This window comes from Cupressus sempervirens, chromosome 11 (genome assembly GCF_028749045.1).
Source record: "Cupressus sempervirens isolate cs-2001-9-10 chromosome 11, ASM2874904v1, whole genome shotgun sequence".
NCBI classification, from domain to species: domain Eukaryota; kingdom Viridiplantae; phylum Streptophyta; class Pinopsida; order Cupressales; family Cupressaceae; genus Cupressus; species Cupressus sempervirens.
Genome location: NC_143128.1, coordinates 434,737,564 through 434,755,931, shown reverse-complemented (window position 1 = coordinate 434,755,931; position 18,368 = coordinate 434,737,564). Strand labels below are relative to the sequence as shown.

General features: G+C 37.4%; 1 protein-coding gene across 1 annotated transcript; it reads right to left on the bottom strand.

Annotated features, from left to right (window-relative positions):
• Window positions 1–343: 343 nt before the first annotated feature.
• On the bottom strand, window positions 344–4,274 carry LOC149530286 (cellulose synthase-like protein D2). The gene is made up of 3 exons (XM_089809706.1): window positions 3,370–4,274; window positions 2,477–3,275; window positions 344–2,374 (listed from the first exon to the last, which is right to left on the bottom strand). The coding sequence occupies exons 1-3, from the start codon at window positions 4,272–4,274 to the stop codon at window positions 626–628; spliced, it is 3,453 nt and encodes a 1,150-aa protein (XP_089665832.1). The 3' UTR covers window positions 344–625.
• Between the last annotated feature and the right edge of the window lie 14,094 nt (window positions 4,275–18,368).

Sequence of the window (18,368 nt, the reverse complement as noted above, 5' to 3'; positions counted from 1 at the left end):
TAATTTGGAATGCTTGTTTTCCAAAACTGAAATTAAAACAGGTATTTGAGCAATACCAACTATTTGTAAGGAAGAACGAATCCTCGAATTGGAGGATAAATGAAGATACAAAATTCTAATTTTTTCGTATTTCAATTCTCATTTTGTCGATCCAAATAGTAGATTACAATTTTTTTAAAATTCGCAATTCTAATTCCCGTTGATATCCACGAACCAATCGGGCCCTAACTTTGCAGCTTTCCAAACAAGAAAAGAATGTCATGATGTTTGGAAGGTACGGATTTAAGTTTAATTGTTTCGATTCTAACTAGGAAATTATTCCGCTAATTTTACTAGTAAAATCTGGAAACTTTGAAATAAGGAATTTTATATTAAAAATATAAAAATGCGCGAAACATTGAAAACTACAATCCCGGCCGAAGGCAATGAGTACCAATCATATTATTATTTCATTTTACGTAATCAATCGCATGCATGAGTAGCTGCCAAGTAGGCACAAGCAAATTCCTGCTGAATTCCAGTTGAGACCCAGCCAATTTTGGGTAGAGTGGAAGAAAAGGCCATTGGCCTATTTGATGATGATACAAAAGAATTTGAAAAATGACAAGAAAGAAATGGTGGAGGCCTAGGGAAACTGGAAGCTCCCACCAATGCCAAAACTTCCAGGTGGTGGATTAACGGCCACCCAGAGCAATGAAATAGTGATAGCGAGGAGGCCTGACCAGACAAAGACAATGGTGGGTGTTCTTCCCCTTCTCCCCATGAGACCTTTGGCAAACGGATAGAGATGAGCCAAGACCCAGAAGCTGAAGAATACCCCTCCCAGAAGTTTGCTCCATTCGGGGTTGTCGCTGTAAATGGTTCGAGAAATCCCAACTGCGATCGCTACGAGGTTGATCATCATGATTGTGATGGGGGGAATCATGAGGGAAGTCCATTTCACTAGATAGAGATCGGCGAATTCATCATTAATGTCGTCTCCTCCAGACTTTGACGTGAGTGTGAAAGATATCTCGATTCCTGCAACAACCTTGAGCAATCCCTGCAACACGGCAGCCAAATGAGCGCTGGTGCCTCCAATGAGCCAAAACTGTTCATTTCTCCACCATTCTTCCAGCTCTATCCCAGACCACTTCACCTCCAGTATCGCCAGCAGGGACAGAGTTACCGTAATGAGGAGGAGGTACAATAGGAACTGCACTTCCAGGGACTCCACAATGAACTGCCCGGAGAAGAGGGAGAGCGCGGGAAGGAAGCAGTAGACAATGAGGAAGAAGGAAGTGAAAGGGTAGATCCCCACATTCAGATAAGCAATCCGTTGAAGGAATTTCATTCTGGAGCCCGCAAACAAGGCATTGTTGCGAGAAAAGAAGATCTCGACGGAGCCCGTGGCCCATCGGAGGACCTGGTGCAGCCTATCAGTCAGATTAATGGGCGCCGTTCCCCTGAAAGCGTCCGTCTTTGTCACGCAGTAGACAGACTTCCATCCCCTGTTGTGCATCCGGTAGCCGGTCAGCACATCCTCCGTCACAGACCCATAAATCCACCCCACTCTCTGACCCCATTCAGTCTTGTCCTCGTACCAGCACGACACAACGCTGATGGCCTCTGCAACAATAGATGCATCCAGGGGCTCTCTCGGACTCAGCAGGGCACCTGCCGGTCGCCCATTCTTCACCGCGGCATGATCTGCGAGAGGCCGACCTTGATACTCTGCAACGGGAATGGATTCCACCAGAAGATTAGAACTGCCGAATGCCTTGGGCAGAAGCCCGATGTCAAGCCCTTCTTCTTCTTCCTCCCTCGACGCCGGCATCCTCAGCTCTCCCTTGCCCTTCCCCTTCCCCACTCTCTTCCTCCTCCCGCAGCATCCTCTCGCTTCCTTTGCTCTCGGGGGATCAAACCCATACAGTGCAATCCGTCTGAACATGCACCCCGTTCCCACATAAACAGGCCCCTGCAATCCGTCCAGGGCCCTCATGTTCACATCGAAAAATACCGTGTTGTGGTTGGCATAGCGATCGCTTGGGTCGATGCCCTCAAACCTTTGAGGGAACTGAACGTAACACAGACAATCTCCTCCGCGGTCCATCATAAAGCAAATGGCCTCTCGAAGGGCTTCTGAATTGTAGACATAATGATCACAGTCCAGGTTCAGGATAAATGGGCCGTTTGACATGATTGCAGATGCCCTCACAAGAGCATTCATTGCACCCGCCTTCTTGTTGTGATCATACCCTGGCCGTTTCTCCCGTGATACGTACGCCAACAATGGCAGACGAACATCCACCTCACTCAGGTCCACACCCTTCCCCTCCCCCTCCTCGTCTGTGCGGCCCAACGCCGACTCTGCACTTGGAGCTTTCAGCATCACCTGCAAATTATATGCATTTTCAAACTTCAATCGCCATTCTTCACAAAAGTACCCCTCAGTGTTAATGGAGCCCTAGATTTCATAATTGAGGGAATAGCATACCTGGATGATTCCAGCGTGGTCTCCACGGGAGTGATCCTTACCGGGAACAATCCATGTCCCGGGCCAGTGAGTGGCGTCAGACATCCAAGTCGCTCTGGGCACTTTGATGGGTTCAGCGAAATCAGAGTGTGTTTCGCGCTTCATGGCTTTGATTTCTTCTCTCGCATGAAAGGCATCCGATCTGCGCCTGATTGACTCGGGAAGTCCGTTGACGCGCACCTTGAATTCATCGTACTCCCTCTTGAGGCGCCGTCGATCCCTCACGAAGTCCTGCCGCACTTTGCCCTTGGTGGGATCTCCCTTGCTGTTGAAGTAGCTCTCCGGATTCCGAGGCTGAATGTTGTGCTTGCGGCAGAAGGGAACCCACAGAGCTGCAAAGCTCGCAGCTTCAGCCATGGCTTCAAACGTCAGCAGAGCCCCGCCGTCGTCGGAGACATAACAGGCGAGCTTCTCCACCGGATAATCTGCGCCCAAAATGGACAGAATTGTGTTCGCCGTCACCAGCGGCGGCTCCTTCTCCGGGTCTGCCGTCGACACGAACACATCAACTCCCGGCAAGTCCGACTTCCCGCTTGGATTGCCCGGGCCTGCCTGCTCAAATTTCTCTCTCAGAACTTTCAAATCTGTGAATCGATTGATTGGGCACAACTTGGGCAGCTGATCCAATAACCAGGAGAAGGCAAACCATATTTCGCATACAATGGACATCCCCCATAACCATACCGCATCCTTGTTCTTATGAGTCACCCGCCAGTACAGGAACACCCCTAAAGCAGCCATTCGTATAAAAACCAGCAACCTACAAGACCCCAAAAGTAGATAATTGAGTAAAAGTAAGTTTTGGCAACAAGTTCATTGAAACGACCGTTGCAGACAGCAGAGGAAGCACAAACCTGTAAGGACTGAGAATGGCGGCGGGAATCTTTACTTTGCGAGTAAGAGGCTTCCAGGACTTTTCATTGAGATCGGGAGGATTCCCCGGCAATCCATTCCCAGCGGAAAAGGGGTCCTCCTTAGGCCAGACAGCATTTCCATAGCCGTAAGTCCCATTTGTCTCAAAAAGCCATCGATTATGATCGAAATCCCCTGTTTGGCTTCTCAACAGCATGGATTTGGATTTGGGGGTGTTGGATTCAATCAATGACATCCTTCTGTCCAAAGACTTGGAATTGGGAGCAGAGGCAGGGGCGGGAAGCTGAGGCAGAGGGCTCGTCTCTAAACGCCCATCATGAGAATCAGAACCCACCTTGTAAGGATCCTTACACCCAGGACACACTCCCCCACTCCTCACAGCATCGAAATAGCACTCTCTGCAAATTCTGAAGTTGCATTCGCAGGGAGGGGCTTCATCCCCTCTCTCATTTCGCATAACCTTTTCATCGCACCCATTCATGGCACAGCAGTCGCCATTTGCGGCTGCAACCGCACCCGCCTTCTCAATCTGCATCAAATGGGCTCTGGTCACACTGTTGTATCCGCCGGTGAAGAGAGAACTAGACACATATTGCTCCTCCGCCTTTATACTAATGGATCGGTCCACTGTATTATGCATGGGCTGATTGTCAGGTGTAGGAGGAATTGTCACCGTGTATTGACTGTAATTATCGCTAAAATCTTCAGAAGCGGAAAGATCAATATCTTCTCGCGAGTAGCGCATGTAGCGACCACTTGATGTTCTTCTCGCAAATGTCACTGTAGGTGTGGTTGAACCATTTCCAGCTGATTGGGTGGAGTTGCTCGTCTTGGAATTCATGTTCATGTTCATGTTCTTGCCCCCCGTTCCTCCTCTCGAACCCATCTGATCCCCACCGGCCCACCCTTCGTTTCTCAATCCAAACAGCACTAGAACTCTAGTACAATATTTCAACAGGTAGGCAAACTTTTAGCCAACCCTTCCCTCCTCAATCCACAACCACAAACTGAAATTGACGCAAAATATGAACTACACATGACTAGTAAACCAATGAATCCAAATAAAAATCCAAGCCAACATTGAAGAATTCATCAGTTCGCACGAGTGCACCTGTTGAACAATTCGGGCATAAACAATCTGCTCCTTTTGACTGGATCCTCTAATACCAATTCCACAACAAGCAGCATGAGTAGTAACATTTCAAAGCTCATCAACGCATGAATGAAATCAGCAATTCTCGCGTATCTATTATATATATTGTTGGATGGATGCAGAGGAATGAAGAGTATTGCTGATCATGGGTCCACCCACACTTTGAACTGGGCCGGCACCTTGAAAAATTCATCCGAATTCACAACTTGTAGTATTGCAGGTTTAGATATTTTACACGTCCATTTCCACACTCCAAACAAGAAAATTCTTTTCCACAACGACAAAACTACTAAAAAAACCCGCGTCTTTGACATAGTCTGATTAGTGTGATTAATGGTGGTAGAATAAAATGAGAGGAGGGATATTGATGACGTAAACAAGTGTAATCATTAGATGACTGGGTTGCCGCCCGCAGGCCGGCCCAAAGACAATTTCCATTGCGGGTAGTTACATATCTGTGAAATTTTGGGGTACGTCGTATTGTGGAGGCTCATTTCACACAAACTTTGCGTGTGCTGAGATCTTGAGCCAGTCATGTGTCTTGCCCTTCTTTCTCATTCTTGTCAATTCATGGTTGGAATGTGGAAACAAGCTTTGTTTATTTATGTTTTATCTTTTGTTTTTGCATTTTATGTTGAACATTGAACTTCACATGGCGCTTTCTCTTAGAACGGAGAAAATTTAGTCTATTATATTCTTAACCAACTTTGCACTTGAAATGATGCTCGATGCTTCAAATGCTAAACCCCAATTGGTCTAATATTTTATGATGGGGAGTTCTTTAAAATAATTTCAGTAATAATAAAAATTTGAGTAATTTTTCAAATATAAAACAAAGCATTTTAATAACTTTTATTAATGGTAAGAATTTAGTCATTTTTTAAAAGTTGGTGGTTTCATAATTATTTGGTAGCAAACAATGTTAATAACATATGTATAAATTATAATAATTGTATTTAATAAAGTAGTGGGTGAAAATAAAAAACTTAATATATAAAAACGTAGATCTTAAAATTTAAAACTTCAAAAGTTGAGATCTTGGTTCGACTGGCAAGAACTTCTTATGGTAGGCACAAGGTTATGAGGTTCGATCCCCCCCTAACCCGTGTGGTACAAAGTGCATGGCATGCCAACATCATCACTCGTGCTAAACAAATTGTTTGCACATTGCACTTTCTAGGGGAGACCACACTGTAAAAAATATTAACACTTTATTTCATATAATTATTTAAAAATTTACATTCTATAAAAAATACACTTATACGACTATAACATTTAGCCTTTACGTACGAAAAAAAGAATTTGTCACCATCTTCAAAAGACATATTAAGAAGTCAAGGATTTTATAGTTTGTGGTCTACTTTTATATTTTTACAACTCAAATAACTTGAAATTTGTATTGGTTGTGAACTTTTACCTTGTCAGATTGAATATTATGTATAATTTTGTATTGTGATTTGAACCCACTTTGGTGTTTAAGGCTCATGTGTCCCTTGTCTTAGTCTTTTTCTACATGTGGAGCAAAGTTTTGTAAATGCACAAAGATGGGAGACCGAAAATGGGGTTTAAGATGCCACTTCTTTGCCCCCCTAAAATCAACAATTTCTAAACTTCCACGAGAAACAAAAGATAGTTAAACATAAGAAATTTAAATTCAACAAAAATAAAAGTTATAGCCCTCTAAATTGAGTTTCTAAACCACTTTCTTTTTGGTTAAATGGTAGAGTTTAGGGCCCTAAAAAGGGGGGAGCACAAAAAGTGGTACTATTTCTTGAGTAAAAACATAACACAATGTCAGTTGTGCTCCTCATTAAATGCTAACCTTTTTTGAAATTCTTTAATTTCTTTGGTTAGAAGTTACCAAACACCACATAATTTATTCCAGGTTTTTTGCTAATTTTTTAGTTTATATATTTATTTATTTTTTACAAATTTTGTAAGTTGACACATCTCAAAAACATGAAATATTTGTGTGCCCACCTTGGAAATTATTGAAACCAATCGATTTTTTTTTAAAAATTGTGTAGAATATAGTCTAGTTTCTTAAAAAATAAACTTGTTGCAACATTTGATCAACAAGAAAAAATCTAATCCCAAAATTACTACATGTTAGTTTTTGACAAAAATGGACATACATTCAAAAGAAATTAGAGTTAAAGGCTTAACATAAATATGAATTAAAAATAAATTATATGGTTAGATAGATAAAATAGATATCTACAATATAATGTAACCTAATTTTGTCAATGCTCAACCATGAGTAAACGTGATGGAGGGCTAGCAAAAGAGTTATGAATTTTCGGTATACTTGTTGAAAAACACATCTCAGAGTTGGATCTCGAAGGAAAATCTATGCCTTAGACTGGTTAAATTCCAATGCATTCAAAAGTGTGCATTCTGTAAAGTGTGAGCTTGCTATGGTGTGTGTGCAATATGTGAGAAATGGTATGAATGGACTATAGGGCGCTTGTGTTGTATAAAAAATTTTCAATGATTGAGTGAAGGTGAGAGAGAGAGAGAGAGAGAGAGAGAGAGAGAGAGAGAGCTTATGATACACATGATTAGCCTAGTTCTTGTCATGTTTTGGGTCATGTTTTTAAGTACTTGAATATATTTTATGTTGTTGAAAGGCCATTGAGAAGACATTAAGTAGTAATTATGGAATTAACACATAGACTTTTATGCTTGATATAAAAAACTATTATGATAAGTCTTTGATAGAATTTCCATGGTTATTGCTTGTTGTTTAGTTATCAATTTGATGAAAGATCTATGCTTTATGACTCCATGGGAGAAAATACCCTTTCTACAACTTCTATTATTTACTTTCTTGCAACCATATGGGAAATGTTGTTTGATTATAATGAATTCCTAATGAATGTATGAATGAGATAATGAATCATTTAATGGGTTGAATGTGTTGAGCTAACCCTTTGGTGTAGGTATAGTTGTTAGTTATTGTAGGCACCAAGTTTCAAGTAGAATATGTAGCCTTTATTAGATCACTCTAGGATTGATTAAAAGAAGACCAATTCAGCAATAGAAAATAAGGAGTGAGTTGGGAAGTTATCAACCATCAAAGGGGAGCATTCTAGTAATCTAGCAAAAGAAGTCTTGATGGAACACAAATCTAGGATAGTGGTTCATTAACTTCTCCAAATTGATTTGATTTAGTTCTCTCTCTAATGTCCACTTCTTTATTGTAATAGAAAAAAATGTGATAAAGAATGAGCTTGCTTATTTGGAATAGGTTAGTTAGTGGTTAGGTTTCATCTTTGAATAAATAGCTACGTTCTCCTTCAAAGAAATAGGTTTAATAGTTTACTATTGCATTAGCTATAGTTGCAAGTGTGAACAATGTGCTTTTAGATATCAGTTTAATATAAGTGTTTCATGAAGTTTGAAGTTTAAGATGTTGTGTACTTGATTCACTACCTAAGGGGGCCACTTAGAGAAGCTATTTATATTTTAATTTCTACAATTAGAGTAGTTAACTTTTTTTTTCTACAACTCTAGCATGATTGTTCCTACAATTGGCAAAATTACAAACTTGTCAACTATTCTTATAGCCATCATGGATAGAGTAGTTCTTATCTTCAAAATTGGGGGTTATTTTCATTGTGTGAAGTAGAAGTTAGCAATAGTTCATTTCTAGCAAATTCAATTCTAGTGTGGTAGTTTTAGGGTAGAACTCAAGTCTAAAATAGGTAGTTAGTGTATAAACTATGCAAACCCATTTCAAGTATAATGTCCCTAGGTTGATGATTAATGATGTCCTTAAGTAAAATATAGTTTCCAGTTGTGATGTCCAATCTCTGAGTAGAGCAATATGTGTTCCTAGTTATCATTTTAATTAATGACACTACATTTTTGGTTTTATTTTAGGGGATGGTGTCAAACTAAGAACATATTATAGGCATGATAGTAGGAGTTTGAATTTCATTCCTAGAAATTTAGCTTAGAATTTAGTAGTTTGATATTCTCGATAGATTAGATTTCCTTTTTTTGTATGCTTAAAAGAAGAGATCAGTTTGGAAGATTATACATTTAGGAAGGTGAACCAAGATTTTTCCAAGAATAAGAACTATATATGGTTGGTGACCAGAACTTAGTAACTTCATCTTCTTCCTTAGAGTTAGATTTGAACTTGTTTGATGATCTAGAAGACTTTAACCGACTCATTCAAAATCTAAATAATCTATAAGCTTTCAACAAGAAAGTATTAGATGATAACCCACTTTCCCTTGTAGTTTATCAACCAAGAGCTAACCTAGGAGGGCTACCAAGGATGACATTGTCTACTTGTTGCTTTATTATCACTAACTTGCATGACTATAACAATCTTAAGAATATCCTTGCCTTACTATTCCCAAATTTACATGGACTTATTATTGATGATCCTAATACCTTCTTGTTTGAGTTTGACATCCTTTATAGGAGTTATGACTATACTACTAGTGTACACAAGATGAAGTTGTTTCCCTCTATCCTAAAGGAGTCAACTTTGAGATGGTTTATGGGGTTAGGTTGCAATACAATAACCACTTGTGATGAAATGAAGGAAATGTTCTTTGGAAAGTATTAAGAATATTGTAGGGGGGTTGATATGAGAGGAGATGACATTTTCAAGATGTTATAAATAAAGGATGAAACCTTGGAAGAAGATGAGTCAAGGTTTTTGTTTAGTTTGCATAAGAACATTCAACATGAACTAAATGAGGAGTCTCAAAAAATATCTTCCTACGAGGAGTCTGAATGATACTTACATGGAGCTGCTAGACCTCATGGTTGGAGGAGACATCACCCAAAGTAGTTGGGAATATATCAAAAATATTTTTCTCAATTACTCTTGAGAAACTATGAAGAAAGGTAAAGGGTTTAGATCCTCTAGTGCAAAATAAAGTGGCTCAAGAGTGTCCAATGGAGAGATTTATAATCTCTTGTCTGACTTCGAGAAAGATATCATCACTAATGTGGCTACCTAGTTAGATAACATGAAAGATAAAGGGAAGAGAGAAGAGGTAGAGGTAATGCTAGCTAAATATTTCCCTTACTCCAAAAAGAAGAAGAAGGATCATAGATGCAAGATGGTGGCTAATTGGGAGGTGAAACATCTTCCTATAGAGTTCAAGGATATAGATGGAGATGAAGAAGTGTTATATGTTTATCAACACAAGTCATGGGCCCAAAGATAAGGTATGCCTCAAGACCCTTCACAAGATTTTGGTTAATATAATAATCAATGACAAAACTAGTATCCTTCAAATTATGGCCCATAATCCTATAGTTAAACAAGGCCCAATGGGGAGTTTCCAAGGAACCCAAACTCATAGGGTTCTCCACTAGACCTTAACTTCTGGGTCTACTATAGGACCACTTCTCTAGTCCCTAGGGATCACCCTAGACACCCTCTTCCTTATGATATTCAAACCTAATCTGCAATCCACAAAAAACTCACCACTAAGGTTAATTCCCCTTAACAATTTCTATTGGCGTTTGCTCCAAAGTCACTCCAAGTTCGACATCTCCATGGATGTATGGGTCTTGGACATCTACATTTCAATCCTCTTTGGTAGGTTTTCCTAGTTTTTCCCCTTTCTTCCTACTCGATCTCTCCAAACCCCTTAAAAAGTAGGGCTAGTAGGTCAATGGACCCAATTAGGCCTCCTAATGTGGTTTTGGAAAAAATTCTCAAAACTTCCCTTAAGAAACCTAGAAACAAATCACCATACTAGATACGCTTTTGGAAGGACTTCAAGATTTTGTTGGTCTTAGGAGCCCTAGGTGTTTGTACACCCCTAACCCAAAACTGGCCTAATTTCTTAAGGTTAATAGTACATAAGGGTTTTTGCTCTTGTTCTTTATTGATAGAGGTTCAACCATATTTACTTTACCGTTTAAAGTTCCTAACAAATCCTTCTTGCAATCCTTCATCAAAATATCACACTTCTCAGTCCATATGCTCATGTTTCAATACCATGTTATGCTTCTTACTCCTAGCTAGGTGCTTGGTAACTTGCCTAGGGAAAGTTGCTAAAAATAGGAAAACCTTCTTTTAGGCCTTCAAATAAATATTTATGCTATAAATTGACTTCCCTTACATGTACCAATAAGATGTGATATTCCCATGGTGGGATTTTATGGAAGACACATTTTTGTCTTCCTTACTCTTGATGAACTAATGAACTAGCTAGAGAAGAAAGATTTTTCACAAACAATGCCAATGGAAACAAAAGAACATAATAGTACACATAGAGAAATTAATTACATAATTCTAATTGACTAACATGTTAAAATATGGTAAACAATCAATCAAATAAAAGTTGCTCCTCCACTTGCAAGCAAAACTATGACAATGAATGCACAAAACTATTTTATATATTCCCCCAAAACATAGATTATATTCACCAACCCCTTGATTAGGTAGAGGATGGCATTATATTCACCAAATTCATGAATTTCAATTGTTCAAATAGTTAAATAACTACCAAGATTTATTGTGCAACTTTTTAAGAAATGTTGTCAATGACAACTTTGACAACTTTTTGCATCATTGCTTCAAAATTGTCTTGTACCTTCCAAATTTATGTCTTGGGACCAAAATAGACTCCTTATAATATACCTATATGTTTCATGACTCATCTAGACATCTTGGAGGCTCCAAGACCCAAGTTGCTCACCTAGTTGCAACTTAGCAACTTTTGGCAATGTGAGCAATTTTGTTTCAACACTTAACAACTAACTCCCAACTTATACACTAGACATCTTAAACACCTAAACACACTATTAGGACTCTTAATTCCCTATTATTCACTAGTGATTTGGATAAAGCTACTACAACCCAAAATTGACCTAGGAGAGCTAGGGTTTCAAATGGCGTACCCTAGGTGCTCCGACACCATTCTTCCCTACAAGCAAGAAGTCAAGTTACTTCTAAAGACACAAGATCCTCATTGATGCCTAACTTCTTAAACACACTTGCATCTACCTAAGTAGCCTCTGATTCTGGTAAGGCTTCCCATTTTACAAGGTGCTCCATGTAGACTCCATGTCTTGTTTTCTTCTTCACTCTAGAATCTACTATCTTCTCAACCTTAGGTTATACCTTATGTTTTATAGAGACATTAATCAAGTCCATGTCTATCTTTGCATCCTATTTATTTTCTATAGTATATGGAGCATATAAATTATTAGGTCTTGTACATTAAAGAATGATGAAATAGCTAACTCCACCTTGTAAGAATTTTGTCCATACTTTTCCAAAACCTTACATGGTCCTATTATTCTCATCTAAAGCTTTCTTGGGATTCCCTTCTACAACCTAGATTTGTTGAGATGTATCATTACCAAATCCCTTACTTCAAATTGTAACTCTTTCTTTTTCTCATTCACATTGGCTTTTAGTTTCTTATTAGCCTCTATTAGTATTTTCTTGATGTGGTCATGGACCTCGTTCATGGACGTGTCCACTTTTTCTTATCATGCCTCCAAGTTCCCTAAGTTCACACACACCTCTTGGGTGTATCCCATACACTATCTCAAAAGGATTTTTCTAGCAACATTATTTACACTTTCATTATAAGAAAATTCAGCTTGGGATAAGACTTGATCCCACATTTGACCATACTCTTTAGTCAAGCATCTCAATAGGTTTCCCAACACCCCATTTATGATATCTTTTTAGACATTTGTTTGTGGATGGTATTTTGAACCAAAAGACAAGTTAGTGCCTAGTTTCTTCCACAAGGTCTTCCAAAACTAACCCATGAACTTCACATCTCTGTCTGACATAACGCTCAAAGGAAATCCATGCATTCTCACCACCTTCTTAAAGAAAATATGAGCTATGTGTTGAAGTTGATGAAGGATCAATCCCACAGCTCCCAAGAATCACCTACATGCAAACACCTGACACAAAAGAGAGAAGAAAAAGGCTATTAAGGCTAAAATTGCCAAATCCATAGATGAGACATTCTTGATGAGAAAAAAGAGAAATTGCTATATCAAAAGTGAATGAATATCACAAAGAGAGATCATCATTCTAAAGGAGATCAAAACCCTAATAGGTTGCAAGATAATAATTAACAAAAGAATTAATTATTATATGCCCAACGTTTATCTTAAATAAACTAGAGCTAATAAGTGACTTAATAATTAAATCAATATGATTTAATTAATGAAAAAAACTTTATTACTCTAACACCCTACCTTAAGATAAACTTAGTGAGTAGCTAAAAACCTAGAAACTACTACTGCAAGTAAATTTGGGTCCTAACAACAAGGCCTGATCAGGTACCCAAGCACAACAAAAACTCTGTAAAGAGGAGAAATAGAGAAAACCACATGGGAAAATCTCTACTCTAAAAAGAGATGGAAATAATGCTAAAAGAATTAGTGAAGGATTGAAGAAACCTCCAAACTAGGGAATGTCCTAGAAGATAGGAACACAAGAGATCATGAAGAATGCCACTGAAGCATGAAGCTACAAACAATGCCAAATTGTTGATTTGAAGAACCTCCACTATATAGAACATGACCAGGTAGAGAAGACTGAGTCTGAAGAGCTGATCAATTGAAGATGGAAGGTATGTTCATGGCCTCCAAAAATAGGAATGAAAGATTTCCTATATGGTAAATGATCCATCTCACCAAAATGCATAGGTATCTAGCCACTGCAATTTCCTAGTACATAGGATCAAATATTAAATACATAGCTCACTCCATCAAACCAAGAAAGTAATAGAACCAACATAACCCCCCTAAAATGCTAAGACATAAGACATGAACACTAAAACTAAATGCAATATCTCTTGTAGAAAGAAGAACCAAGAACATCAAGCATGCAAAATAAGTACAAACACCTATAATGGCATGTGTCATCAACACATCATGAGGCTAATGTCATGGAAGGAACACTCACTTGACAAAGGAAGATGGAAAATATGGCCAACATGAAAACCCCCAAGGCATTTTATAATGTAGTGTTAGTACAACAAAACACAAAGATGTGCAAGATCCCAAAATACAATAAAGTGGCACTTTATCTCAGTATGGTTGCAAAAATACTACAAAAGGATGTCAAAAAAGATCAAAAGAGACATAAGGATGATACAATAGGTAGTACAACCCATGAAAGTCATCTGAAGCAAAAAAAATGATCTCCAGACCTGTAACAACCAAGATATCCACCATAATGCAAAAAAAAGAAAAAAATTGAATGGGATGTGCCTAGAGCAGAATCTAGGAAATAGAATGTCTCAAGATATGTCTCTTGAAGTGCAAAATAGAACATATAACTTTGACTACATAATCTAGAAATCAAGTAACATCAAAAGTCCAAATAAACTCCATCATCATGATAGGCTCAGAACCAGCTTTCCAATGATATTTTGTTTACAAAAAATGGACTCTAGATGAGCAAGTTACGACCAAAAAACCATAGGTAGGTCAAAAAGTGCTTAAAAAGAAAAAAAACCACCTTCTCGAGATCTATGCCAAAATACTCCTGCCCACCAATACTAGAAATTACCTCAAGTTTCATGCTAAATATTTTTATTATCATACCAAATTGACTCAATTTGTGTGCAAAATATCAATTTTCACACCTGAAAATCTTGAGGTCTACCAAAAAATCTTAGTTTTCCCACCAAAAATCTTGATTTGTGTGCCAAAAAATCTCCATTTGTGTGCCAAAGAAATCTTGATTTACATGCCAAAAAATCTTGATTCACATGCCAAAAAATATCAATTTACTTGCCAAAAAATCTCAATTTGTGTGCCACAAAATCTCAATTTTCATGCCAAAAAGTATAAAATCACCACCTTGGGAAATGTACTGCCCAATCTAGGAGCAATGTTTTTTTGCCTCAAATTCCAAGTGTGTTGAAATTGGATAAATTTTATATGAAAATAGGGGTTTTTGGATGCTCTGAGCTCAACAGTGATGTTCGTTTGAGCCCAAAGTGAGCTAAAAAAGGCAACCCCCATATCCAATACAAAATAACATTGAAAAATGAAATCATTTGAAAGAAAAAAAAAACACAAATTTGAAAGCCAAGCCAAACTTCTCATAAATAGAATAGGGACATGAAGATCTATGTCAAGAAAATATAACACCTTTTTAGTTGAAGGATTGGACATCCTTTATTACCAAAGTACTTATGCTAGTCTTCATTAAATATCAATCTAGGAGTGTGAACTTGAGATGATGTTTGCAAAGTATATGCTCTAGCCTCTACTAAAAGTCATAACTATCTTGAATAAAATAACCATTATGGAAACCTTTTTTATCAAAAAGAAAGACAAGTATCTTATTATTGAAAGAAAACTCAAATAACTACTTAACCATACATCTATGCACCTATTGCTATAGGAACAGTGACTGGTTTCTATTTCTAGTGGCTATAGGAACAATAGTTCTAAACTTAACTTAAAAAACTGAGTCTAATTCCTAATTGCTAAAGTAAACTCCACCTTCTGCATGGGCCCCCATGGAAGAGTGAAGAAAAGATTAACTCAGGCTAAAGTGTAGAAACTCAGTAAACCCATGTATTCATTCAATAGACAACATTACACTTGATTGAAAAACAACAGAATATAACTGATAACTCTTGTCCAACTCTATTCGTTCATTCACTACCTAACCTTTTTAGCTACATACAAGGTCTTATTTAAAAGAAAGGAAATAACAGATTCCTACAATTATGACTTCCTCATAAAGGATAGTTCGTTACAACTTAAGATTCATGCACACATGAAACATGATAAGAAACATCAGGTATCTCCTTAAGTTCTTGTAAATACAGAGTGTAGTGGATGCTAGATCTACTTTTCTACATGACTTTAATGATTCCAAGAATTCAGGTACCATGCAATAGTTCCTTATTAAGAATGCATGTTGACTAATTTATCGCCCTGTTGATTTTCTCTCTCATACAACCACCTCATTAGGTCCCTTGTTATTCTATTGGAATAGGTCCCCTTTCTATGCCACTAAGTTTCCAACTGTAATGGTGCCATAACACACCTCCTTTAGTACTTGCGATTCCACAATGCTAGACCTTCGCTTGAGCTATTTTAACTAATTCTAACTTTGCTTGGATACCTGCAGTCATATTCTAATGCATAGAAGATTTCCTACAAATATTTATTTATATTTATTAATTTATAAAGAAAAAACATTAATATTCAATTAACAGTCTTTGCAATCTCTTCGGCTATTGGAAGATCTACCCATGCCAAACATTCATGAAGAAAGATTTTTATCAATAGAATGAACCTTTTGAGACATAATTCTGATTATCACTTTTATGCCATATGTTCATAACTTATATATCAAAAGGTACAAAATATTATACTTAAAGGATGACAAAATTCAACATGTTATAAAGAAATGTTCATAAAAAGGATTAAAAATACATCTATTTCTTCACATCATTAATCTCAAGTTCTGATACCATGTTGAAGTTGATAAAGGATCAACCCCATAGCTCCCAAGAATCACCTACATGCAAAGACCTATCACAAAGGAGAGAAGCAAAAGGCTATGGAGGCTCAAATTGCTAGATCCATAAATGAGACATTCTTGATGAGCAAAAAGAGAAATTGCTATATTAAAAGTGAATGAATATTATAAAGAGAGCATTATAAAGGAGATCAAAACCCTAACAGGTAAAACTTAGGTTTCATGATAATAATTAATAAAATAATTAATTATTATATGCCCAAAGTTTAGCTTAAGTAAACTAGAGATAATAAGTGACTTAATAATTAAATCAATATGATTTGATTGATAAGAAAATATTTTATTACTCTAACACTATGTGACTAGCATCGTGAGTTGTCTTGCAAGGTATAAAATGATTCATCTTGCTAAACTTGTCTACAACCACAAATACATTGTCAATAGTAGAGTTAGTTCTAGGTAATTGAATAATGAAGTCCATGCTAATGCACTCTCATCACCTATTTATTATTGGAAGTGGTTGATACTTTCCTACATTAGTAGTAGTTCCATTTGCTCTTTGAAATTTTCTACATTCCTCTACATACTTCCTTACATCTCTCTACATCCTAGGCCAATAGTAGAACCTCTAAACCAACTCTAGTTTCTTGTTGAGACCAAAATTCCTACTTAGACTCTATTATGCTTCTCATGTATCAAATTCTCCCTCATGGACCATCTACGTACACACACTTGATTATCCTTGAAGAGAAATCCATTTTGCAAAGTGTAGTCTACATATTGACTATGGAAATGATTGTTAAACCCTACACATACCTTGTAGGCTTCTTTAAAGCCCTCATCCTCCTTATAGAGATCCTTGATGCTTTCCAATCCATTACTCTACAACTAAACTTCACTGACAATGATCAATCTCCTACTAAGTGCATTGACTACCTTATTATCTTCTCCCTTCTTGTTGTTGATAGTGAAGTTGTAGGATTGAAGAAACTCCACCCACTTGATGTGCGTATAACTGAGTTTGTCTTGTTTGTTGATAAAACTTAGGGCCTAGTTATCTATGAATTCTAAAAACTTTTTAGGCAATAGATAATGAATTCACTTATTGAGGGCTTGCACCAATGCATATAACTCCAAATCACAAGAAGAGTATTTCTTCTTGGCCTCATTTAACTTTTCATCGAAAAACTTTACTGGTTTGCCTTCCTTGCTAAGAATTTCCCCCACTACAAAATTAATTTCATCAAACTCCATAGTCAATAACTTATCAAAGCTTGGAATAACTAAGATAGGTTGGGTTGCCACTTTTTTCTTCAACTTCAAACCCCTAATTAGCCTCATTAGTCCACTTAAACTTGGTTTTCACCCCTCCTTTGGTGGTATCTAGGACTGGTGCACAAATCTCACTAAACTCCCTTATTAACTTTCTATAAAACTGAGCCAACCCATAGAAACTCCTTACCTTTGTCCCTGATTTTGGAGAAGGAAAAATCAAAATGGCTTCTACCTTACATGGATCCATATTTAGTCTTCCTTATGTAACCAAAAATCCTCTTGCTTCACAAATTCACATTTCTCTAGACTTATGGCTAACTTATCTTCATGTAGCCTTTTCAACACAACCTCTAGGTTTTTCAAGTGTTCTTCCTTGGTTTTACTAAAAATGAGTATATCATCTAAATATACCACTACAAATATACCTATGTAGTCTTTGAGAACTTCATTCGTCAACCTCATGAATGTGTTAGGTTCATCAATAAGCTTAAAGGGTGTGACCAACCATTCATGTAGACCCTTTGCGGTTTTGAATTTTGTTTTCCATTCATCTCCCTTCTTAACTCTGATTTAGTGGTAAGCACTTTTCAAGTCTATCTTAGTAAAATATCTTACTTCTCCTAAAAAATCCATGAGATATTCTATTCTAGGAAGAGAAAACCTATACCTAATGGTTATCCTTTTTATTGCTATTTCTTATTGAACATTGGTCAAGCAGCTCACTAGTACATTTCCCCTTATTTTTTGACCAAAGGCCATATTGGGCTATGATTTCTCCTTTTTTTTGTTTTTATGCCTGAGTTGGTCAAAACTTCTATCAAATTAGCCTTTTTATGCCTAATTTGGTCAAACTTTTGACCAAATTTGGTTCATAATAAAAAAATAAAATTGTATTCATCATTTTGTTATTTGGCAAGTTTGTTTGGCAGGTTTGTTTGGCAATGGGAGTTTGTTGTTTGGTCTATTCGTGGATTGTATAGGAACACCTCTTGGGATAAAAAGACCCTAAGGTAAATTCCTATTACTCAAAGCTTATAAATGTTTATAGGTTGGAATGATATATAGCATTTTCATTTTGCAAAACTACA